Genomic DNA, 25,244 nt, shown 5'->3' on the forward strand with positions numbered 1-25,244 from the left:
GAAACAGCTTCTGCTCACCTAGCTTCCTGGCCTTTTAACATCTCTTTTCCACCTAGAATTATTTGTTTTAAATGTGTCAAGTGATTAACTCAAGATGAAATGTTATCAGTTCCTCCTGGAGACTGAGATTTATTTATTTTGTATAGTCTCTTTAAAAAAAAAAAAAAAAAAGTTGGACATTTATGCTGAAGAAGGTCTCTTATTTGAGCTTAAATACTTGGTTGCAGATGATTAACTTAATAGGGTTAAAAACAGTCAGCAAATGGCATTCTATTTCTGTTCTACTGTTTGCTTCTATGAAAGGGAAATATATGTAGTTCATTGCAAGAAAAATGTCTTCTACATAAATTTTGGGTTGGTAGACTTTTTAAACTCTTTCAGTCAGTCTTCTTCACCCTCACTCAAACAATAGCAACTGGAAGAGATCTGTCTGAAATTTCCTAAAATTAAAGCTACTGGTGGTGTAAAGACTCATCCTGGCCTTGTCTTACGTTCTGATGCTGCTTCCAGTGTGTGCATATGTCATCTGTGTGAAAGCTGCAGCCTCCAGGAGAAGCGTGCATGATGTTGAAGGTTTTGGTTCTCTGTGGTCACAGCAACCGTGAAAGCCATTGCAAGTGCCACTTCCTTTATCTTCAGGAGTGCATGTGTCTATTGGCCTTTCGAGACTTCATCCTCCCTGCTCTGTCATGCCTGCTTTCCTCATCCCGATGGCATTCCCTTTCCTTAACTTGCTTTTCTTCTGCTAAACTCCCACCCCTGCTTCCTGTATTTGCAGATGGTGGTTTTCAAACTGACTTGATGCAATATCAGTTTCTTGAGGCTGAAACAGCAGGTTGAATGTGGAGTAAACTAGGGCATGAGGCTGACAATAGCAGAATTGTTCAGGAAGAGTAGAGGAGATGTAGGAGGACATGGAAATTTATGTAATGTCCGGGTGAGCATCTTATTTTTGTAAGCGTGAAGCCCTTGTTTATGACTTGCAAGGTCTGGTTTGACCTGTTTCTTTCCTAAGGATACTTATTTTAAAGGATTTGCTTTTGAAATAGAATTTAAAGCTATCAAAATTATTAAAAATGAGCTATTTAGTTGTCTGATATTTCCAGGTTAGAAGATTTTTTTTTTTTTTTTTTTTTTTTTTTTTTTTTTTTTTTGGTGTGTGATTATTCTGAGGATATGGTTTACAGAGATATATGAGAAGCTAAGTTAGATTAAAATAAATTGCCTTTGGATATTAGTTCTTAAATCATTCATGTACCTTTTCCTTGTTTTCTGTCTTTCAAGGAGGCATCTTTCAGGCCTCCAGGTTTTCAGGCTACAAAAGCTGCCTTATTAAATTTTAGGGTTTTTTTTTTAAGGCCTTCCTCATCTAAACTAAGACAAAAAAGCTTTAAAGCACCTTCTGAAGTATGAGACCCTTATCAGATATTTCACTCATCAGGTATCTCAGATTTTAATTTTTCAGATAAGAAGGGTCAAGAAGTAACGTAGTGATGTTATTGAGAACTTGTGTTCTCTTCTCCCCATCATGGACTGACAGGTGATTTGCATACTCTCTTGTGAGATTTTAAGGAGGGGTAGTTCTTTGTCCTGTGGTCTGGGTGGTTCAGCAGAACCACTGCTGTGATAAAGATTTACTTAATCATCGTTTTAGATTAAAGGAGTCTGGAAGAAAATGTTTTGCTGAGTTTAAGGGGTTGGCGTCTATTAGGACTTCATCCCAAAATGTCACTAATCTCACGAGGAACTGAATGTGCTGCTGGTCTGAGCTCCATGGTGCTCAGTTTAGTGTTCAGTTAGGAATAGGATGTTTTTTTTTTTTTTTTTTTTTTGCAAGTGTGTAATTTCTGTTTTCAGGCTTTTTTGATCCGAATGGTTTATGATGCAGTCGTTACTAATAATCCTCAGGGTCTGAACTGAGTTATCACTATGTTATGGACACTAATATTAAAAGATTTGTTTCAGAACTGCCATCTAAAAATTACAAAACTTGTCTTGTTGCTGCTTAAATGCTTTCCTCTTACACTGGTATTTCCTTCCTTTCCTTTTTCCTCTTACCTCCCTCTTCCTATTTGCCTTTTCCCCATCTTTCTGCCTTCCCTCTGTCTGTGTGTCTCTCTCCCAGATTTGAAAGATTTTCAGAACAATAAACATAGATACTTGCTAGCCTCCGAGAATCAACGTCCTGGCAATTTTTCCACAGCCTCCATGGGGTCCCTCACTGCATCTCCATCCTCCTGCTCTCTCAGTAGTCAGGTGGGCTTAACATCTGTGTCCAGTATACAGGAAAGAATCATGTCAACACCTGGAGGAGAAGAGGCAATTGAACGTTTGAAGGTAGGTTTCACTGTAGATTAAGGAAGCTATTATTTTGGTCTTTTCCAAGGCTAAATAGAGGTGAACCCAGGAGAATTTTCTTCATAAATATATCCAGTTAGCTGTTGTTTCTGCAAGAAGTTGTCTGAAACCCACTTGCACCTTAAAAAGGGCACTTAACTGCGGTGGGCTAGAAACTGGGTTCATGCCATGAACAGTCTTTCTTGTTAGGATTATTTACATTTAATTGTAGCCTGGAGCTACAACTAAATTATAAATGAAAATATTGATTCTTGTTTACAGGTCCTCTGATGTAGTGGTAATTATGGAAAATTTGATCACAAGTATAGACTTCAGGGGGCCTGGTCAGCACTAGTGTGGACAAAGTCTGACTAGCAAATGCACTCAGCTTTCAGAAAACCAAATTACCCCGAAGTTGAAAAAAGGAGGAAGAATAATCTTGCCAGTGTTGTATTCGCCCAACCCCCACAGATTAAAATGTGAAGCACACAGAATAGCATGCTTTATCCAGACAATAGCGGCCTTGTCCCAATTCTGCATAGAATTGAACCGCATCAAAAGTGCATTACAGTGAAGTATTTCTTAATTTTTATGAAAGCTCCCCCAATCTCCATGGGTGGATGAGTGGGGAGAGCTGGCTGTGTTGAATCTATGCTTCATTCTCATGTCTTGTCCATGAGACACTGCTATAGGGATTGGAATGGGCTGGAACTCACATTGCATATGCCTTTCCTATTGGAAACCCACTGTTGCCATGGAAATAACAGTGTGGTCTCTGCAGTTCCTTGGCATCCAGTTACTGAATGATGCCTGTAAATCAGGTTTAAAAAAAAACAAAAATAGAAAAAGGAAAAAAAAAATTAGGTGGTTCAAATTACAGTCTGGCTGTGTTTAGTTCTGAAGTCGTCTTTTCTTCTGAGCTTGCCTTCAAGGCTATGTACCTTTTTAAAAATTAAGGAAGACAACTTAGAGTTTTGAAGTGCTCAGAGTACTTTTTATATCCAAAATTAATTTGAGGTCTAGAACTGAGCACAAACTTCAATTGCTTTGTGTATTATGTAAAGAACTTTGAGAAGAATTGTAAAACGGCTTCTGGGATTTTCACACAGGAATCTGAGAAGATCATTGCAGAGCTGAATGAAACATGGGAAGAGAAGCTGAGGAAAACTGAGGCCATTAGGATGGAAAGGTCAGGAATCAGAAGTGCTGTAGATGTGGACGGTCTCTAGAAAATGGAGAAGTGTGGAATATGGAGAATGTTACTCTGTTCAAAAGTAATGGAACAGCAGAATAGTGCTTAGTGATAATTCTGCTGATGTTTGTGTTATGTATTAGGGGCAATGCTGAGAGAAAGCCGTATTCTTTCTTATATTTCCTGAAGTTGAATTGTTTACCATTGTAATTCAGGTAACATCCTAAGCTGCTACATTGGCTTCTGCTGTGAAACAGCATGGAGTCCTGGTCTTTTTCTTTCTTCTTCCACCGTTCTCTTAGATCCCCAAAATTCTGGCCCTGAAGTTGAGCAGAAAAGATTAAGTTTTTAGTACTGGAGTGTCTAAAATTATGAAACAGATCCAGCTTTCCAGCTTTGATTTGAATTGTGTTTTAGAGCAACAAGACAGGTGCTTAATAATTGTCAGAAAGTGGGTGCAACCAAACAGAGCATTACTTATTAGAATATTAAAAGCTTACAAAATATATAAGGGGAACATCTTTGCCTGGAAACAGTGTGACTGAGCAGTCCATAAAATCATGAGGTATATGAAAGAAAGTGGATAGAGACAGGTTATTCACTGACAGAGCTAAGGGACTTTAAGGCTAACAGATGATACGAAACAAATAGGAAGTTCTCACAATACATAGGTAAGCTGTGGAAATCTTTACTGCATGATGTTGATGATGCTAGGAGTTGGAATTAAAATAAAAGATGACAAAACCTCAAAAAACAACACCGCCCCTTTGGATAGCTGTTTAACAGAAATGCCACCATTAATGATGGAAATTCCTTAGGAAGAAATTGGGAGACTGTGAGAATACTTTGGGGAAAATATCACAGTGTTTGCCATGTTCTTATTCTTCTGTGTTGGTGTCACTGTTGTGCTTTGTCAAAGCCAAGAATACTGTGTTACATGAACAGTTTGACCCAATACAATCCTTTTTATGGCTTAAGAATGAGAGAGTACTTTCTATATTAGATCAGGAAGAGCCAGTTAAGTCTTTGTTAATTAATGAATAGTGGTAGCACCTTTTACCTAAATTAAATATTTAAATCTAGAACAGACTTTAATCTTCCTTAAGGAAGCAATGAATGTAATGTCCTAAAATGTACTTATTTTGTGATACATTATTGCACTAAAATGCTGTTAAATCTCTAAAATTTCTCCTGTTGCCGTTCTGCAGGCCTATAAACTAGGATTAAAGTTTAAAAACTTGCCCTATTGTCTTATGAGGTGGTGACAGTCCTGGTTGTATGGCCACTGATTAGGCTGGTTGAAAGTCTAATGTATTTCATTACAGGGCTTTCATTAGTCCTTATTTTGTTGAAGAAGCCTAAAATATGGTAAATATCTTGCTTTTCTCTCTCAGGGAGGCATTGTTGGCCGAAATGGGAGTTGCCATTCGGGAAGACGGAGGAACTCTGGGAGTCTTCTCACCTAAAAAGGTAGAGAAAATTGGTAACTATTGCATCATGTCTCCAAAAGGCTGATCAGTCTGGGAGGAGAGGGGATGAGGGACCTAGCATTCACACAAGGGCTTGTATTCATGTAAGATGCAGAAGAACACAAGTGAGGTTTGGACCGTTAGTAGTAAGTTCCTTTTACAATATCTTTTCAGAAATAGCTTTAGTGTTAGAATCTGTCAAAACACTCTACATCTAAGGCTTATTTTGCCCATAATAATGAAGTTGGATGCTGTTCCAAATGTAAGTGATGCAACATAGTACTTAATGCCTTTAGGGAGCTGCAGAAAGAATTGCCTGTGGTAGCTTCCATTGGTTGTTAAAGTAGGGAAGCATGTGCTAGCCTAATACAATGATGAAATAGGAGCAGTGTGAAAAGTTTGTGGGGAAACTTCTGATATAAAAAAAAAAAATCGTTCAACTTTTTTGTACCTTCCTTTAGAAAAATCTGTGCTGCACACAGAAGTGTTTGCAGCTCCTTGCATATGTGTTGATTCAGTACCAACTCAGAAATGCTGCCTCTTACGTGGTTGTTGCCATTTTCTGCACCAGCTGTGTGTGACCGTCATGTACTCTACCTATTCTTTGAGATACCCAGAAAATGTTGAAGTCCTGTTCAGGTGCTCTTCCCTGAATTTGTGTTTTAATCTTTTTTCCCCTTGGAAAAAGGGATTGTAATCTAATGAACCACTGAACATAAGGGATGTGGGGGAATATTTCTTTCAGTACATGTCAATAGTTCTATTTTCTGAAATTTGAAAGAAGCAGAACTGTGCAGGAAAAGGGCATAAATCAGTTTTATAAATATAAAATGATGAAGTTAGTAAAGAAGCTATCTATGCAGTTAAAGCAGAATTATTGAAGAGTACAAGGAAAAGAATGTACTTTCTTATATACCCAAAATCTTTGAAAAAGGAGCACAGAGTAATATCTTAGCCTGAAACTTGCATGTGCAGTTGTGTAACAAACTTGATCTAAGGTTAAACAGGGACCTATCTAGAGACATTGTACAGAAATACAGGACAGCAGAATTGGTTAAAATGTTTAATCCTTTGCTTAAAGTAGTGTTAGACTGTTATGTTTGGAGTAGGTAGAGCTCTGGTTTGCTTTTGGTATCTTACTTCAGAAGTGCCTAAGGTTTGTAAAGACGCTAATTCGTTGAGTGTTCTTTACATTTCTTTCTTTCATGTTATGGATCCTCATCTCCTTTTAGATTTTCCCTCAGAGGCCCTCAGCTCTTTTTGATGACTCTTTTGGTGCATTTTCAGCTGATCAGGTTTGTGTATAAATGCCATCTGGATTAAGTAGTTGCTTTGGTAATAGATAGTATTTATTTTTACCCATATAGGATTTATTAGGAGAAGTAAAACTCCTGACCTAGTCTTGTCTGCTTCTGTTCCTTGCTATCCTTGCACTTCAGTTTCATTAGGTCTCCTTCTAGCAACTGTGGCTGCTGTTGCAAAAACTTAGGAGATGTAGATAGCAAATTTGAAGGTTTTTTTAATAAAGACTTTACGCTTCTGAGGTACCAGTATGTATCTAATTGTATGCTACTAGGACAGCACTGTGTTGTTTTTACCAGCTGAGCTGTAAATTGAACTCTGTAAAGTAAATTTTGCCCAGTTCACGAATTAAAAGGTATCACATTGTGCAATTATTGCTGTATCTACCAGTTTTGCTTTTGATGGCAGGAAACTTCCTGAAATGGATTGTGGAAATCTAATTGCTTGTGCTGTCATCAAATACAGGAGCAGGGAAAATCCTTCAGATCATGCTTGAGGAATGCTGTAATGTTGTACAGGAGAAAGTTGAAAACATAACTGTCTGTGGATGAATAACAGGTCTTAGAATGAGTGAAGAGTTGGTTTTGCTAGCATCACCTTTAAGTTGTTGAGCTTTATTTCTTAGAAGAAAAAGTAAGAAAGGCAAGTAAGAAAACTCCCTGTTGCCTGTGAAAGACCCAGAACTCCCTGTTGCCTGTGAAAGACCCATTCAGCCTTTGATTTAGTGTAGTAAATGAACGTAGATGCTAAAACATGTATGTATAGGGTACAGTAGTATTTTCAAAACGTCCAAGTGGCACAAGTCATAGTGGTGTTGCAGCAGTCGACTACGTCTGGGATTTGGTTTCTCTCCAGTTTTCTCTTGATTTAAGAGCTTTATACAGCTCCAAATGTTGATTTGAATGCAGTGAATAGCAATGATGGCATGGGACATCTTCAGCTACGGTTTTAGGTGGCTTTTGTATTTTTAGGGGTGAAAAAGTTGTCTTGTTTTTTCCCCTTTTCTGTCTTTATAGTTAAGTCTTCCATTGGGTAGTTGACAGACTTCTTCATTCAAAGACAAATTTCACTGTGAACGTCCAGTAATTTTTGAGCTTCTGTAAACTGAGTGCTGTTAACATCTCTCTTAAGTAAACTTCTTTGCAGCTAGAATAAGTTGATGGAAGCAATGTTGCCAAGGAATCTTAGCCAAATTTATTTCTTTTTGCTAAATTTATTCTATTTGAGGTTAACAAAGGGACAGGTGGCTTATTAACAGCTTTATTTCTCTTTTATCATCTTTATTCTTTAATTCTGTTTAACCATTTCTGCCTTTTCTTTTGTGCTTGTACTTACTGCTATCTCACTGGCTAGATTTTCACACCAAGGCCTTGTGACTTGTTTGCTGATTCCAATGGGGTTTTTTCACCAAAGAAGGTTGGTTTAGTAACTGTAGTGGATTTAAATTTAGAAGAACTTTAGATGAAGAGTTTTTTAGCTGTTTTTATTAGAGAATGTTGGTAGTTTTAGATTTTCTTCTGATGTTAACAGACTTTGCCAAATGAGCACCTGACCAGTATTGCCCAAGAAAAGCCAAAGTTGATTGCACATCAGTTTCAAAATTTTACTGAAGCAACCTTTTCTGCTGTTGGACTTCCCTTATCAAAGTTTACAGACGCTTTACAAGGAATCTTTTTTTTTTTTTTTCAGCTGAAGCCTTTATTCTCTCTATTGATTGATATTTCAGATAACTGAGCGATCTGAGCTGTATTTCTGCTGTTACTTTGTGATGCTCTTCAGAACAAGAGGTTATGTTTGAAAAAAACGCATTATAGAATAACCTCGATATACATAGCTAAACTGCTGGATTAACATACATCCTCCACAGCTGTGGGAAGGAGCCTGAAAGTAGGTCCTTGGTTCTTAATTAACTTTTCTTTTTGTTCTTTCAGACTCCTCATCTTGTAAACCTTAATGAAGATCCACTCATGTCTGAATGTCTGCTTTACTACATCAAAGATGGTATTACGAGGTGAGGATTGGTGCTAATGTGCTCTGAAGTCTGCTTTGCTTGCTTAAATCCCCATGCTGGAGACACTACGACTTTAAATAATAATTGTGCCTTGAGCTATTCAACTTGCAGGTACAAACGAAGCATGAGATTGCTATAGGTGGAAAAAAGTATAGAAATGCATTTTCTTTTTAAGTTGATTTTTGTGCTTTAGAAGTAATGTGTTGAGTTACACAGCTTTAGAAGACATTTGTTACTACAGCTGGGCAGTAGAAGAAAGCATGATATCCCTTCTAAGATACAGGAAAACAAAAGTAATAAAACTTACTGAAAATGTCTTTGAGATTTTGATGAGTGGAGGATTGAAAACCATAGTACCTGATAAAAGCAACTGGAATATGGATGAGTGTTCACTTCATTATTTAAATAAACTGCTATCCATGCCTCTGCACAATTAATGTATCCTGTGCTCACATATATGAGATTAAACTTAATTGCCAGATTTGGAACTTGACAAGTTTTGGAATAAAATCCGTTTTATCAAGACATCTGGAAGAAGAGAGGTGATTTTTTGTTATTGTAGGAGCACGAAACCATGTTTGGTTGCTTAGTTTGTATATTCGTGGGGAACAAATGGAGAAGAGTACACAAACAGGGGCTGTTGTATGGTACTACTCTAATATGCATTGGACCTACTGAAAAGAATATCAAACTTGGAGAGAATTCAGCACAGAATGATGAATAGAATACCTTAGGGCTAAGAAATCGTAATAAGTTTTGAGCTTAGCTGGCTGACATCAGAAATGTGTTGAGTAATAAGTAGAGCGAGAAGTTTGTAAACATTAGGATTGAAAATTAAGTTGTCTGTATCTAGAATCGCTCAAATATTTTACTTTTGAATGGACATAAAATTTAATGCTCCAGGGATACAGCCAGCCTCTTGCTGTCTGGAAGCTGGATGAAACTGCTTGTGGCATCAAATTATTCAGCAAGAGTCTCCTGAGCCATTTTTGCTCCTTTGTTGAAGTACAGATGGTGATTATTGGAAGGGATGATCATTGTATGCCAGCTGAAATGCACCACTGGAAGTTCCTGTCACTTTTTTTTTTTTTTTTTTTCCTTCTGTGTTCCTTTGCTAAAGAGAGAAAGAGGTACACAAGAGGGAAGGAAATGCATTAAATCCAGAGGTGTTTAACATTTCAATTCTGTCTTTAAATTACATGTTTTAAGAGAGAGAAAACTTCTCTTTTCTTTTGTCAAGCTGTTACCAGATTTACCATGAATTGGAGGATAAGTTCTCTGCAAAACAGTTAAGTGCTAGTTCAAACCTTTAAAACTTGAAGGATAGTCTTAATAGTTTAGACTTTTTTCCTGGATATTTCTGGGCTGTATTGTCCTATACGGAGTTGTAGAAAGTGTCTGATTTGCTCTTGAAATATCTTCTGTTGGATCCAGGGTTGGCCAAGCTGATGCTGAGCGAAGGCAAGACATTGTATTGAGTGGGGCTCATATCAAAGAAGAACACTGTATCTTTCGAAGTGAGAGGAACAACAACGGTGAAGGTAAAAAAACTACTTCACCTAGCAAAGTATTGCTGAATCTTTCGCTCCTCACTTGATATTTGGCCAGGGAATACTGGTGTTTGAAAGTTTCTCTTACCTCAAGAAAACCATCAGGTTTGACTTGCTGTTTTCTTGAGTCTTAGGGGAAGAAAATAAAATTTGTCTAATAGCTTCAAACTGCAGGCAGTATAAGAGTTAAGTTCTGATCTTGGTTAAATACAATCATGGAAATTCAAACAGAAAAAATAATGATTATTTCCAACTGCAATATGTGGAGATGTCAGTAGTATTGATTTTTTCTCATGGGGTTTTATTTCTTTTTTTAACCAGCATGGCATCAAGGAGTGATTCACTTATATCTTGTTTTTGTGTTAGTAGGAAGATAGGCAGAAAATGAGAGGCTAGGGTTTGCACACTTCTGCTTCTGTACAATGCTTTCTAAGGTCTCATTCATCAATGTTGTTTTCTTCATAGTTATTGTTACTTTGGAGCCTTGTGAACGATCAGAAACCTATGTTAATGGCAAGAGGGTTGTGCAGCCTGTGCAGTTGCGCTCAGGTAAGAAATGTTAGAACAGATTTTTTTGTAGACTGTCCGTCTAAGAATTGTCCATACGTGACATTTGCATCACATGTAGAGAATGCTGGATGCTATTAAAGGACAGCAGTGTTACCTTTTTGGAATGTAGCTTTTAAACAGAAGTTGGTACAATTCGTCTCTTGGCAGCAGTTCGTTTTCTTTCATTCTTTGCTGCACTAGCTGTAAGTGTACTTAAATATTCACTGCCACGCAGCATCCTGCTTGTCCTTCTGCTTACCCTGATATTATTCAAATACATTCTTGCCCAAGCCTATTGCCCTTGGCAGTCTCAGTGAGACAGAACAGACAGACTGCCAGTTGCTGATGGAAAATTCCCAGTTTCCTGGCAAAGCTAAGATACGACCCTTTGCAAGAATACAACAGCTTCTCTTTGCTCGCATTAGATTTCCCACTCAGTCCCTTATATTCCTTTAGAAAGGTATGTAGAGGAATAATTAGAAAGGAGGGAGTGACTTCCCTAAATTATGGGGTTTAATTTACCTCTTTCAAGCTATGATGCTTTCTGTGTTCCTCCCTCATTTTTCTACTGGAAAAAAAAAAACAACCCACCCAAAACCAACCAAACAAAAAAATCACCTCTGAATTATTTGCATCAAGTTACAAGTGAGTATTTTCATGGAACCAAGTCCAGCACAAGTCTGGGCAACGAAGGAAGAAGTTTTTGCTGCTCTGTGATTGCATATGGCTCATATTGAATACCATTACTTTATCATTTAGTACTTTTTAAAAAAGTAGATTTTCTTCTTTCCGCATCTAGATAATTGAGTTACTAGAAGAATATAGACATGGTATTTGACATCTTTCAGAGCCTGTATTTTAGTAATACATTGATAAGGACAATTTTGGTTACTTTGGAGGTCTATTTACTAGAATGCCTTTTTAAAATTTTAACTATGTTAATATGCTCTCTGGAAGAGCAGAGGCATTTTACCGTCTTCCATCATGCTCACATCTCAGACGTTGTGGACATCTGATATCTCTAGGATTTAGCTGAAAGGCTTGTAAAATATTAGATTCCTTCAGCTCTTCTGACATTAGTGTAGAAGAAGCTGTAAATTCCTTCCATAAATCCCACTGATTAGGACTCCAATAAAATCAAAACATATAAACCACATTTTAAAGAAAAGTAAGCACAGTGCATTCCAGTGTTTGAAGTTAGGTTTTTCCAAGCTGGAAATTCTGCTGAAGTGGCTTTTGCCCATGTTTTGGCACTGCCACTGGAGGAGGGGAATGGAATTTAGTGATGTGTTTTATTTACTGCAACTGCTGGTCAATCTCCAAGTTTGTCCTTTAATTTTTGATGAACTCTGCTGGGATATTAGATTGGACCCCTGAGGGTGATGTCGTCCTCTATGAGCACTGCTGCTTACCAGCAGTGGCTTGTTCTGTACAAACCATGTATTCTTTTTTTTTTTTTTTTTTTTCCTGTCACCTAGTTAACTTGAATGTATACAGAAATCCTTATAGGGTAATCTTCTCTTATTCTGTCACCCAACAGGATAAATGGGATGAATCATTCAGTGATGTTTTTCAAAGGTTTTGGAATCCTTACCTGAAAGAGTTAACTTCTGTTCCTATTCTTAGGAAATCGTATCATCATGGGTAAAAATCATGTCTTCAGATTCAACCATCCAGAGCAAGCACGAGCAGAAAGAGAGAAAACACCGTCAGCTGAGACTCCCTCTGAGCCAGTTGACTGGACATTTGCTCAGAGAGAGCTTCTGGAGAAGCAGGGCATTGACATGAAGCAGGAGATGGAGAAAAGGTAACAAAATAACTCAAAATTTCTACCTGAAACAAGGAGTCAGCTGTAGGTTATTTGGGTGGTGTCTGTGCAAAACCTAAACGTAGGTTCTGCCACATAGCATCTCTGCTACCTGTTGTGAAAGTTCAGAAAGCTTCCTTGTTATTTTAGTTCAGTGTTTCAGTGCTCTAGCTCCTTTAAAAATCACGGGTAAGCACCTACCACTAACCCTATAAACCTTCTTGTGAAGGACTGAAGTGCAACTTACAGGAAGTTTCACTTCTATAGTACTATAATAGACAAATAGCAGTTCCTTTTAAGTGGAATGACTTTTACTCTTGTAACTGTAATTCAGTGGGCTGTGTGTGTAGAGTAGCACCAAGAGGAGAATAATGACCTCTTTGACTACTTCCGTTCTTTTGTTCATCTTCAGATTACAAGAAATGGAGATTTTGTATAAGAAAGAGAAGGAGGAAGCTGATCTCTTGTTGGAGCAGCAAAGGCTGGTATGTGTTCTTACTTCAGATTAACTATATCTTTGGCAAACAGTAATTCCTGTCCTTGCTTATCTGAAAGTTTAGGAAACCTGCTTGGGTTGTCTGCACAATGCAGTTCTCCCTTTGCTTTCAAGTAGTTTGTGTCTACAATGAATTATTATCAGTGTGAGTGAGCTCCTTCATGTTAATTCCGAGATTGTAATTGACAATGAAGAGGCTTTAATCAGTTCTTGTTGGGACAGGTTGGATTTCTTGCAACTTAACCTGAAAGAAGGGCATTTCTATGCTCTGTGTCTTTTGAAGTTCCTTTTCAGTAATCTAAACAGCTACTTCTTGGGATGTTTGCCTTTATTTTTGTCTTGGATCACCAGAACATACTAATTTTATGCTGCCAAAGAGATTCCTAGAACATTGATACGCTAGGTTTATTTTTTTTGAATGATGTCTGAAAACGTTGCTGCATTGTGCATGTTTTAACCCTTCTCCCTCCCCCTGCATGGAGTTCCTTGTAAGGGTCTTAATGGTACACATGCCTATGGTGGGGTTATGACTAGGGAGCAGTGTGCAAAGGGAATGTTAACTCATTCAGAACAATGGGAATTCCACCATTCCACCTGTTTCTTAAATAGGAAGTCTGATAAATTAAGTCTGATATAGGAAGACTTCAGTCTTCTCACAACAAATATCTTCTGAAGTGCATTACCAATAGAAATGCATGCAGTCTTCAAGCACCCTGTGAATTTAAAAACAAAACCAAGCCCAGGAATGAAATCTAGATTTCCTTAAACCCGAGTCTCCTGATTCTGCTTTAACGACTGGGTTGTCTTTTAGCCAGAACACAAATGTAGTTGTGCCTGAATTCTAATAAAAATTTCAAAGTCATGAATCATTTGGTTGTAGTGTTAGTCTGAGTTTGAGACCACTGAAAACTGTGGGTTAAATGCATGCTGGCTTTTAAACTGTAAAGCTCTTCCCCTTCTCCCAAAACCAGAATGGAGCAAAATACTGTGGCTTCCATCGGTAAAAGCTACATCGTTTTTTCTTAAAAGTTATATTATACACTTAAAGACTTCTGCATCTCTAATTATTTCATCGCAAGGGACTAATTTCTTGGATGGAGAGCAGTGGCTGCAGACTTTGAACCACTTAGTTCAGAAAGGAAGTTAAGATGTGACTACTGTAATGTTTCATCTCTGCTATTTTATAGTTAAAATTTGTGTAGCTGAAAGTAGTATGGCAAAAATTAGTTCAGTGTGAAAATAAAAATAGTTTGAGTATTGAGCAAGTTTTGGCTACATGTCAAAGGAGATGCAAGTAATGGAATTCCCTCCATTAAATTTTAGCTGACGGGCAGAAGCTAAGCTATTGTATGAATTAAAGATGGGAGAATTGGCTGTCTGGGGAACTGCTTCAAATAAGGCTGCGTTTATAAAAGTGTTGTGAAGGGCATTTGTTTCCCATATACTTAAGGTTAAGGGAAGGTTCTTTAGATAGTGGGTTGTTTAATACTGTAATAAAGTTGCTGATTTAAGCTTGTTTTGGTTTTGCTGATTTCAATTAAGGGACAAAGGTGGAAGACTATCCTACATGCATTACCACTGTAATTCTTGAAGGACACCTTTCCTAGTTGTAAGGGATCGTATCAAGTGAGATCACTTGTCTGTTAAGCAGTATCCTGCTTATCGCAATGCTTAATGAGAACACTTCAGATGACAGCAAAACTTCTTGACACATCTCGTTATTTCTGCGTCACCGTACGCAGAGTCTGGAATGGACAGGATTAATGCATTCGTACAACAGTAGTTAATAATGATTGGGAAATCTGGGAATGCATTTCAGCTTGTGTACCTTAAAAGTATTTACACTGCTGTGGTATCCAGCTGCAATATCAGGTTCTCTAACTTACGGCTAAGTAAGACTGATATTGAAATATAAATATTGTTCTTGTTCTAAATTGGAGTATAATCTTGGATATAAGAAGCTGGCTAATCCTGTTTACCAGATTGTTTTGGTTTTGTGCTGAGATTCCAACCAATTTGGGTATTTATTTGTTAGATGTGCTGTACAAAAAAGATAAATAACAGCTCTTGTCCCCCCAAATTTACAACTAATATATATTTGCCTTGCTAGTATTACTAGGGAATAGAAATAATCGTTCTCCATTTTACAAATTGAATGTGAAAATGTGTTTAATAGAGCTAAAATTATCTTCCTGGTTTTCTGGTCATAATGCCTTTGCAGTGCCCACTTTATTAGAATGTGGGTATATACCTATATTAATTGGTCTGGTTAACCTCTGAGTGCACATAGGGCAATGACCACATAGTGTCTCTTAATCAGCTATTTGTACGCAAGACGTGCTTTACCCATAAGTAGTAATATGGTAATTTTGTAACCTATAAGAATAATCCTGTGGAACTTGTGACTTAATGTTTGAGTAGTTCGTGTTTTGACTTTCTGGACGTAACCTTGAATGTGTAGATTTGTACAGTGTCTTCCTCCAGGGCATCTTTTGTTTGCACTGCAATATGCAGTTTGTTAGATGCTGTTTCCCTAGGCCACAAATTTTGTCGGCTGTAAACTCACAAAGAGTTTATGTTCTGTTTCTAAACCAGTGTTTTGCTTATATTTTGACCTAAACTAGAATTGGATTCTCTAGTGCTATTCTTAAATAAGAAAAATACATAAGGTCACAAGACGCTCAAATAATGTCAATCTTAGGCTATGGAGCTTGTTGACCATAGGGCGGAACAGTATTTCTTTTACTCCATCATTACCAAAACAAATTATATTGTATTCCGAATTCTTCGTGGTCTTCTACCCGAAGTTTCAAGTCTAGGAACCTGTGGTTCTGAGTCAATGACCTGGGTTTCCTTTGGTTTTGGAGTAACTGGCTGTTGTTGTTCCTGGTTTCTTATGTATTATAATTCTCTATGTGAAAAATAGGGATGTTAGACAGAGGTTCATTAGAGACCGACTGCTGTGTTTTATTGAAGATGTTTGGATCACAATAATACATAGGACTTTGTTAAAGAGATGTCTTAATAATCTTTTAAAGAAAAGTAGTCTGACTTTAATTCCTGGTTACAGTAAGTAATAATGGATATCCTTAACTTCTGGTGGCAGTATACCTGAACAAACATTCCTAGCATATGGAAACCTGAAGCACTGCTCATTAAAAATCATTTAGCAAAAGGTGGAAAACTTGTAATGAAGAAGCAAAACACGCATAACTCTTAGCGAATGTGTGGAAGCTCCAGGCTCTAGGGTTTGAGAAGAGGACAAATCAAGGATATCAAATAGAGAATTTGTCTTAAAACAATTAAAAAAAAAAAAAAAAAGTCATTACTGCTACATTCTTCTGAAACTCATTCTGCGGACAGACAAGACTGTTAATGTTTTTTTTTCTTTAAACTAAGCAACAAGGTGACAAATGGGAAAAAAACCCCAAACTACAACCCACCTCTGAAACTCTGATTCTGGATATCCTTTTAGCTTGTAGCAAGTCTTGGAGTATGAACCACTGTCTTCACCTGTCATAGTGGCACTTACAGTCCTTTTAACACTGAACCTTTCGGCTGCTTCTGTTTCATTTTTTCTTATCGTCTAACACTTCTCTGGCTGCTATTGTAGTGAAGTGGATTCTAAACTTGAGCATCCCTGCAACCACGTGCAACGTTACTAACCAGTGTTAACCCGACTTACTCTGGCTGCTCATGACATCTTCTATGATGGCTGTTGTGTTCACCTACCTGGGGAGGATTTGCTGAAAGAAGCAACAGCAGTCACCAAGGCAAATGTGTGTGGCGGGGATTTGCATGTCTTTGTAGCATGTGTGAAGTGCAGTTTACACTCGGTTTTTAATTTTTTTAATCAGGAACTTGGTTTTAGTTGATCTGTTTAAGATTTTGAAAGGGATTGGGAGGGAGGAGTTTAGATTTCTGCTATTTTGAGATGACAAGACTTTTAAATATAATGTTAATTTAGTGAAGAGCTCCAATTTTGACAGTCCATGACTCTTGAAGATACATTTTAATGTCCTAACACTCAGTCTTCAGGGACTTCCTTATCACTTGTTCTATTTTGATTTTTGATTTAGTTTTCTTTGCCTGCTACTTCTTGTTTAGCTTTTCCATTTTCTTACAATTTTAATTTTGGTTATTTTGGGGCCACTTCTTGATTTTTGTTTTTCCAAAGGATGCAGACTCTGATAGTGGGGATGATTCGGACAAGAGATCGTGTGAGGAGAGTTGGAGACTGATCACTTCCCTGAGAGAGAAGCTGCCCCCCAGCAAGCTCCAAACCATTGTAAAAAAGTGTGGCCTCCCCAGCAGTGGGAAGAAACGAGAGCCTATTAAAATGTACCAGATACCCCAACGTCGACGCCTTAGCAAAGACTCCAAATGGGTTACCATCTCAGACTTAAAGATTCAGGCTGTGAAAGAGATATGCTATGAGGTAGCACTCAATGACTTCAGGCACACTAGGCAGGAGATTGAGGCTCTGGCCATTGTTAAAATGAAAGAGCTTTGTGCCATGTATGGGAAAAAAGATCCAAATGAGCGTGAATCATGGCGAGCTGTTGCTCGTGATGTCTGGGATACAGTAGGAGTTGGAGATGAGAAAATTGAAGATGTTATGGCCAACGGTAAAGGAGTGACTGATGTGGATGACCTTAAGGTGCATATAGACAAATTGGAAGATATTTTGCAAGAAGTGAAGAAGCAGAACAACATGAAGGATGAAGAGATAAAAGTTCTTAGAAATAAGATGCTAAAAATGGAGAAGGTTTTACCTCTGATAGGGTCTTCAGAGAAAGCTCAGTCAACCATGCCTAATGCTAAGTCTCCAAACTCTGCCAGTGTGGTGGATGTGGATAAGAAGCCCATGGATGACTTAAAAAGAAGCGAGAATGATGATCTTGCTAAAGAGGAGCGTGTTTCTCAGTTAATGGCAGGTGATCCAGCTTTCAGACGTGGGAGATTACGTTGGATGAGGCAAGAACAGATTCGATTTAAAAATCTGCAGCAGCAGGAAATAGCAAAACAGCTTCGTCGACAAAATATGCCTCACAGATTTATTCCGCCTGAAAATCGCAAGCCCCGGTTTCCTTTCAAAAGTAATCCCAAACATAGGAACTCATGGAGTCCAGGCACCCATATAATTATCACAGAGGATGAAGTCATTGAGGTTAGAATTCCAAAAGAAGAAGATAAGAACAAAGATGAAAACAAAGAAAAAGAAAGTAGAGCTGCTTCAAAAGACCCTCAGCAGCTGTGGAATCTTTATGGCCCCCAGAGGAATCAAGATAATATCCAAATTAACAGGCAGCAGTTAAACACACAGTCACAGCCTAGCAGTCAGCAGCAGCCATCACCTCAGTTGCGCTGGAGAAGCAATTCTCTCAATAATGGCTCTCAAAAAACCTTGCGGCGTCAGACATCAGGCTCATCTGAATCATTGCACTCGTACAGCGGGCAGCAGAATCCAGACCTGCAGACTTTCCAGCAAAAACGCCACATCCACCAGCACCGACAACCTTACTGCAATCACAACAATGGAGGCAGTGCAGAAGGCAATACGGCTAACTTCCACCCAAAACAGACTGACCGGCTTAACCACTATAACCAGTTTGTGACGCCCCCACGAATGAGGCGCCAATTCTCAGCACCTAACCTCAAAGCGGGCAGAGAAACTACAGTATGATTAGTTGGCCAAGAGTAGTCTGGGGGAGGAGGGAAGCAGGGGCAATTCTGGCTTATCATTGAGAAACAGCCAGGATTGGCTCTGCTTGTGTCTTGGGTTTTGGTTGGCCAGGTAGAACTTGGGTAATTCAACATACAAACACAAGGTACTGGCCCTTCAGCCCATTCAGTTTGCATGTGACTTTTGTTGCAGTTTTAACAACACCGATTGGAAGAACATTCTGAAAAATTGTAAGAACTTTATTTGTAGACTAGACTTGGAGGGAGGGATGTGGAGGGGAGAACTTCCCTGCTAGCTCATTTACCATTTTTTTGTGTGTGTCTTGGAGTATTTTTCTAATGCTGAAAATACTGTCTGGAACTTAAAAAGTGCTACCTTCCTCCTGTGTTTTATGTAGACAATCAAAAGAGGAATTTAGTTTATAGCATTGAATGTTTCTTGTGACCTTTTTCTTAGCAGTAGGGAAACTGAGCATCTGTTTTTAAATTGATCTGGCTCTTCAGAACAATATTTTCCACTCTTAACTCAAATTCTTAATAGTAATAATAATCTATAAACCAAAAGTTGTTGGCTGACAAGATATGTGGCTTTTTTTATAGAGAAATGAAGAAGCGCTATTGGGTCACAACAGTCCTACTCCCTGAGTAGGAGATGTCTTTTCTCCTTCTGCTTAAGTTCATAATTATTGGTATGAAATTGCTGTGACAGTTAAACTTGCCTGAATGGAATTTTATGTCAGAATATATATATATATATTGCTGAAGCAATACTTTGGAAATAAGCTTTCTTCTAATTCCCATTGTATCTCTAAATATATTAGTTTTTAATTATATACAGAGATTGTGGAAAGGAACTAGGATTTTTCAACACTCTGGTGCAGGAAGAAGCCTCAAAAAGCTAATTCTTTTTATTTTATGTTTTCAGCTTTCTCGGGCATGAGTCTGGGAGATGTTCTTGAAATAGTTATTCTTATGAAGATTTATAGATATCTACTTTGAATTGGCTGAATTCTCCTCGAAGATAGGAGAATTAAACTCTTTCATCTTAATGTGATACCTCATATTAGTGCCTCTGGTCTTGGATTAAACCCCGGGTTCAAGACTTTTTTAATAAAGGAAAAGGTCACTTTGAAGAGAAAATAAGATTCGTTTTCCTTCTCCCCATACTCAAAATGCAAGTTAAAATTTTTACTATCTGTTTTGATCTGAAGATGTCTATACTTGCAGGTGATTTGCCATAAAACAAATGCTTGCAATCCCTACTTCAGATTGTTTCAAACAAATTACAGAAAAACTATTGATTCAGGAATAGGCTTTATGATCTTGGGGTTTTATCTCAATTGGAGAGTCCCAATTTTAATTATACACTTTCTGAGTTACGTAAAGTGCAAGACAGAATTGCACTTACTTCTGAAAAACTGTGGACTTAAGTATAAGCCAATCTAAAGCTTTGAGGACTTATTTTGCTTTTAAATTTAACTTGAATAAAATTTTAAAAACAAAATTGCCTACTATACCACATTTGTAAGATAGGTCCACTTTGCAGTGTATCTGTACAGTTAAATAATTTGTGCCGTTTTGCACAAATATCCTTAATTTACTTGAGGTTGCTTATTTTTTGATAAAATATAAGCCCTACTGGTAATTGTTACTTCTGCGTGTTTCAGCATAGCTGTAGATGAGTTGGAAGTGCCTCAAGCTTAATTTCCATCTTGTTTTTATTTCCTGTCCTATTTTTTTCGCCTCCCCTCATCTGTGCATGGTGTAGGTGCTGGTTGCAACACGTGTTACGTGGCAGCCGTGCATCATTTACATATTGTTTAATCAAGTGTCAACTCTTAAGTCTCTGCACATGTGTTACTGATAGGATACTGGCCCTCTGATGTAGGAGATACAAAGTCAGTCCCCTAATTGTCCTAAAAGAATGAGCTAGTCCCATCAGTTGGAACTTTTTTTTTATGGCAGGTTTAATTTTTTGTCCCAATATGGCTTTGTAACTTGCATTTGTCTCATGCTTTGACCTACTTGAACAAAGGAAATAAAGCATCATGTCCAAAAATGTCTTGATTCTTAAAGAAAAGAAGCCTTGTTAGATGAGCACTACTTTCTTTGAGCTTGAGTCAGAATTGCAAAATGAGTTTTGGCCTGCAATTAATATTTTGCTGTTGCCTTTATTTTAGAAACCTGTTTTAGTAGTGCATTGCACTTTGTTTTTGTGCATGTCAAGAGTAATGAGTTCTTTCATATCCTCAAAAAGGCTTGGACTCTCAAAAATGCATGCTTGGGAAAATCCTCTCAATTCTGTAGGAATAGGTGAGTCAGAATTAGTCTGCATGGGATAGGTCATGAGAGAAGACCAAACCAATTTCATCTTGTGTCCCATTTTTGTTGAGGATTGTGGCTGCCTGTGCGAAATCACCACGTGATTGAGCATGGAGTAATTTTGAAGTCCATGCCACTACATGTACTGACATGAAATTAAAAACTGCTACTTGATTTTTTTAACGCTAGACACTAAAGTTTTTGCCAACTTAGTTCAGCTTAAATATCTGAGAAGAAGTATCTGTAAATGCCTGGGTGGTGGTGATGATGGTGAAGAATAGGTTGCCATCAGTCTGTCTTACCCCACTGTTTTAGCACAGCACTAGAAAAACAACCCTGCTTATTCTGTATGATTTGACAAAAAAGAAAAAGGATAGTCAATGTCAAAATGGACTCCAGTCTGCTCAGAGGAAGCAGCTTTTTTCCTGGCTTTTAGGAGGATATTACAGAAATGAAACTTGGAAAATAAAGTCCTATAAAAATAATTGCCTACTTTAAGAATTGAATATTAATTACAGTGCAGTGCCTCATCTGATAAGGGAAGCAATGTGAGAACTCGTGGATCTCCTTGCACTATTCAGAAATACACACACCTCTTACTCCAAATTCTGTATTAATGGAGCTATTGAACAGTAATACAACTGCTTCCATAGAAGACTGTGACAAGGCTTTCAGGTTAATGGAAATGTGGCATCCAATGATGGGAGTGCTGTTTTAGTAAGCTTAATTGCCATTGCTAGTGCTGATGTGCTGTGTGCTTTGACAGCTGGCTTGTATCCACCTGTGCCATAGTGATGATTTCTTTAGGACTCACTAGGGGCATGTGGATTTGGGGGCGTGGGGGAAATGCATGCCACTAATGCTCCTCTGATTGACTTCAGTACCCTTTCTGAAGCAATCTGAATTTAGGGATCTGTCAAATTAGAGGATGCTATTTTTATCAGTACATTCAGCATAGTTTCAATATCTCTGTCCTTTATCCTCTATATGTTGAAATTTGTTCTTTTATCCTTTATATGTTGCAATTTGACTTGGATACTTCCCACTGAACCACTTCAGGAGCTGCCACATGAGAAATCTATGCTGTGTACCCATTTGTACTGTAAAGAAAGCAGTGAGCTGCCTTTGAATTAAATGGGATTTTCAGATCTGTCCATTGTTTAAGAAAAAACAAGTTTTGGATTGTTTTAAGAGCAAGCATCTGCCTTGTGAAAAGCAGAACTGGTTTGTATTGTAACAAGTGCTCTTTCAATAAACTATGAAATACTCTTGTAAGTGTCAGACTTGTCTTAGTGAAATGGAAATGAAACTTGATTGCAGTCTTGTCCCAATTTTTCTGTCTTGGGGTTGGTATTGCTCTAGCAGAGTTAAAAAGGTTTATTTAATTGTTCCTCAGTCTAATTCTTGTAAGTCCATCCACCCTGATTTTTTCTGCTGTGAAGTGAAAAGCAGCCTGTTCAGATTTGTGTCTACTGTCACATAGTTTATTTAAATTAAAAAAAGAAAAACAACAAAAAAAAGACTTCTATAGTGCAAGGGGATACAAGCCATACTCCCTTTTGGTGCTTTCCTGTTGTACCATCTTGTGTGCTGTTTATCTAAATTCTGGATGAAAATACAGAGCTGGCTGTTCTCTCTTTATTTGCTCACTGAAGACAAAAGAAACTGACTTTTTTGTTCACCTCAAAGAGAGGAGGGAATCGCACACACTACAGTACCTTTGCAGACGTCACATAGATCGAAAGAAACATAGATCCAAAGAATCTCAGTTGTTATGGTACAGTGTTCTGCTTAAAAAGTGGTCCAGTCTGGTCTTAAAAAGCTTGGCCTAGTCTGAGTGTATGATTTTTTTTTTTTTTTAATCCTCCCCCCCCCCCCCGCCCCACCCTTTTCACAAAATCCACGATTATTGTGGTTTTAGATATTACCATGCCCCTGGGCAAAATAAACTTTGCATTCCCTTTTTCCACATTCATGGAGCTAATGATATCAACTGGTTTGAAGCTGTACAACAATATGCATTGGGTTCCGGGGAGTCTGGGGCATGGACCTTCAGGAGAGCTTCTACATGCAGGGTTTTTTTCTTTACTAGCAGTTGAGGCACCCTTACATTGGTACTAACAATTATGTGTGTATTATCACTAATCAGATCTGGAAACGTTTACCTGGAGAGCTGACCAATCTCTCAGTAGAGCATACCAACCCTTTTTACAGTGCAGTCAGTGCACCTTCTGTGTGAACCAACTTGAAATTCATCCTTCATCTGTTGCTCAGTGCCAATTATTTTTAAATACTACCATAGTATCAAGTGCCAGGAGGCAATCTTCAGTCCTGTTTTTCTGCTTAGGGAAATGGTACCTGTTTCTCTTTTTCATTATGGGAAAACAAACTTCAGTTCTTTTACTTAGTTTTAAAACTAATGTTTGTTAGCGTGGAGTCAATAAAAAGTGTCTGCTTATATTAAGCATTTATTTATCTAGGTATGTAAATGTACAGAAGATACACTTCCTCAGCTCACAAGTCTGAAAATAGAGAAGACAAGAAGCAGGTCTTTGTCTTTGAATGAATTTAATGTGCCTGGGTTTTTCATGCTGGAAGTAGAATTTTCATAGTGGAATGCTCCTGATTTTTGACCATTCCCTCTGCAGCTTTTCAGTTTCTCCCAAAGAATCTGATCAAAGATTCTACTTAAACACTACTTGAAAAGCTTTTCATTTCTTCATTTCTACAATCTAGCCGCTCAAAATGACATCCTCAGATTATCTGCTTCAGACTACAGGAAAATATATTATTTTGCCTTTCCTTGTTTCTGTCACTTCACATCTGACCTGTTTTATCTTGGTTTCAAATGTAATAGCATTATCTACATGGATGGGGGAAAAAAGATCAAAGAGAGTGCCTTTATGTTAAATTTAAGAGTATGCTAGGTATTTCAGAACTGTAGATAAGTCTGAAACTCCTCATCGAGTCTAGGATAGTTTTTTTGGTGCATCATTAAGAATTTCAGAAGCAGTATCAAAAAAAAAAGGATATATGTTTGTTTTGTCTGTAGTTCTTTTGCTGCTGGGCTAAGGTTTACTTACAGTGTAAGTATGTAGCTATCTTAGAGTGAATGGAGCAGACACACATGAAGAAGGAGGACCATTTTAGCCAAATAAAATTTCAGGAGGAAGTTAGAAAATTAAAACACAGCCCTCATACAAAGGCCGTATATCTTTAATAGTTCAGTTTTCTCTCCCTAAAGGTCAAGGGTATTGAATTCATTGTACTGAAAATTCTGCAATTTCTTAAGAGTACAGCTACTGTTTTTAAAGCTACCTCCAGGAAGTATTACTGATAAACTTAAAGCAATGTACTTCAGGTTTATTTCCTTTCCAAATACCATTTAAAGGTCTTTCTGACTGAACTTGTGTTAAATTTCATGCAATCAGATTGTGGCAGTGTTAAGTACTGTACTTGCTGTACAAAACCAAAGTAATGTAGCTGTTTAGGTGAGATGCTTAAATAGGATGGGAGGAAAGTGTAAAGCTTGCTTTCAATAGCTGTTAGACTTAAGAATGTATTACTGCAAACAGTGCATTGGAGAAGAATTTTAGGTTTGGGAACATGGAAGAGAGAAGGTTGGAATACAAGACGAGTGGCGTGAAGAATTCTCCTTAAGAACTCTGTAACACTCTTAGTGAATTGATATTGCAACTCTTGTATAAAAATCCTGAGAAGCCAGTTTACTTTGTGTAATATATGCCAAAGGATTATCTTCAAAAAATAAAATATAATAGTGAAGTAGGCTCTGAGACCAGGAGCACAGTGACTGTGACTGTTCTAAATATCTTGAATTTGTATTTGTTTTACCAGCAAATAATAAAAGGGTCATTAGGTCTTAGTAGCATTTATTTCAAGGCATGATTATGCTGAACAGGAAGAAAATGGTCTTACACCAGAAGGTATTGTTGAAGTGCTCTTTGTGGGTAAACCTCTCTGCACAGACTTCTCTGCCCACTTGTCAAGGTGGTGGTATTTTTTTCATCTTCTGATATATGAAATACACATGTGAAAAAGTGATACATCCCAAGAGGAAAATCTAATTGAAAACAAAATATGTTTTTTTTTCTAAAATCTGAAATGAATTTTTTTGTATCAAAAGGCAAATCAGTGGTGCTGTTAATCCTTCTCTTTGAGCAAATGAAGCTGAATCCTCCCCTTTTAAACTTATTGCTGTACTTTTCTCTATTTCTGCCTCTTTCCTACTTCCCTGAAAGCAGCAAGCAGGTTCCCCAAAAATCCCCTTTTTTCAGTCTTTAGCAAAAAAAAAATCCTAAACTTTTCCCTCTTACAGATACTACGAGCATGTATATCTGATGATTTTAGAAAACAACACTACTATCTTAGTTGTATTGGCCTCTGTCTTGTCTCTTTTCAGAGACAGATTGTACTAAAACAATAGATGTTGGTATGTGACCTGTGAGCATTAATGGAAACATCTTTATGTATTTGTTTTCTGTGTCTGTCATTCCATCTGAGGTG

General features: G+C 37.7%; 1 protein-coding gene across 27 annotated transcripts in view; it reads left to right on the top strand.

Moving 5' to 3' along the window:
* KIF1B (kinesin family member 1B) overlaps positions 1-25,244 on the top strand; it is a 98,736-nt gene that overhangs the window by 37,235 nt on the left and 36,257 nt on the right. For 9 of the 27 annotated variants that reach the window (XM_030017427.1, XM_030017420.1, XM_030017434.2 and 6 more), the window contains 8 exons: positions 2,204-2,337; positions 3,447-3,526; positions 4,924-4,999; positions 8,232-8,311; positions 9,746-9,852; positions 10,327-10,410; positions 12,037-12,217; positions 12,630-12,702. In XM_030017427.1, coding sequence (XP_029873287.1) covers positions 2,204-2,337; positions 3,447-3,526; positions 4,924-4,999; positions 8,232-8,311; positions 9,746-9,852; positions 10,327-10,410; positions 12,037-12,217; positions 12,630-12,702 — 815 coding nt within the window. Of the gene's footprint in view, positions 1-2,125; positions 2,338-3,446; positions 3,527-4,923; positions 5,000-6,230; positions 6,294-7,653; positions 7,717-8,231; positions 8,312-9,745; positions 9,853-10,326; positions 10,411-12,036; positions 12,218-12,629; positions 12,703-16,890; positions 21,996-25,244 lie in introns of those variants that run through there. The other 18 variants (XM_030017409.2, XM_030017411.1, XM_030017418.1 and 15 more) reach the window with 4 other exon arrangements.

The sequence above is a fragment of the Aquila chrysaetos genome, chromosome 6 (genome assembly GCF_900496995.4).
Source record: "Aquila chrysaetos chrysaetos chromosome 6, bAquChr1.4, whole genome shotgun sequence".
NCBI lineage: Eukaryota > Metazoa > Chordata > Aves > Accipitriformes > Accipitridae > Aquila > Aquila chrysaetos.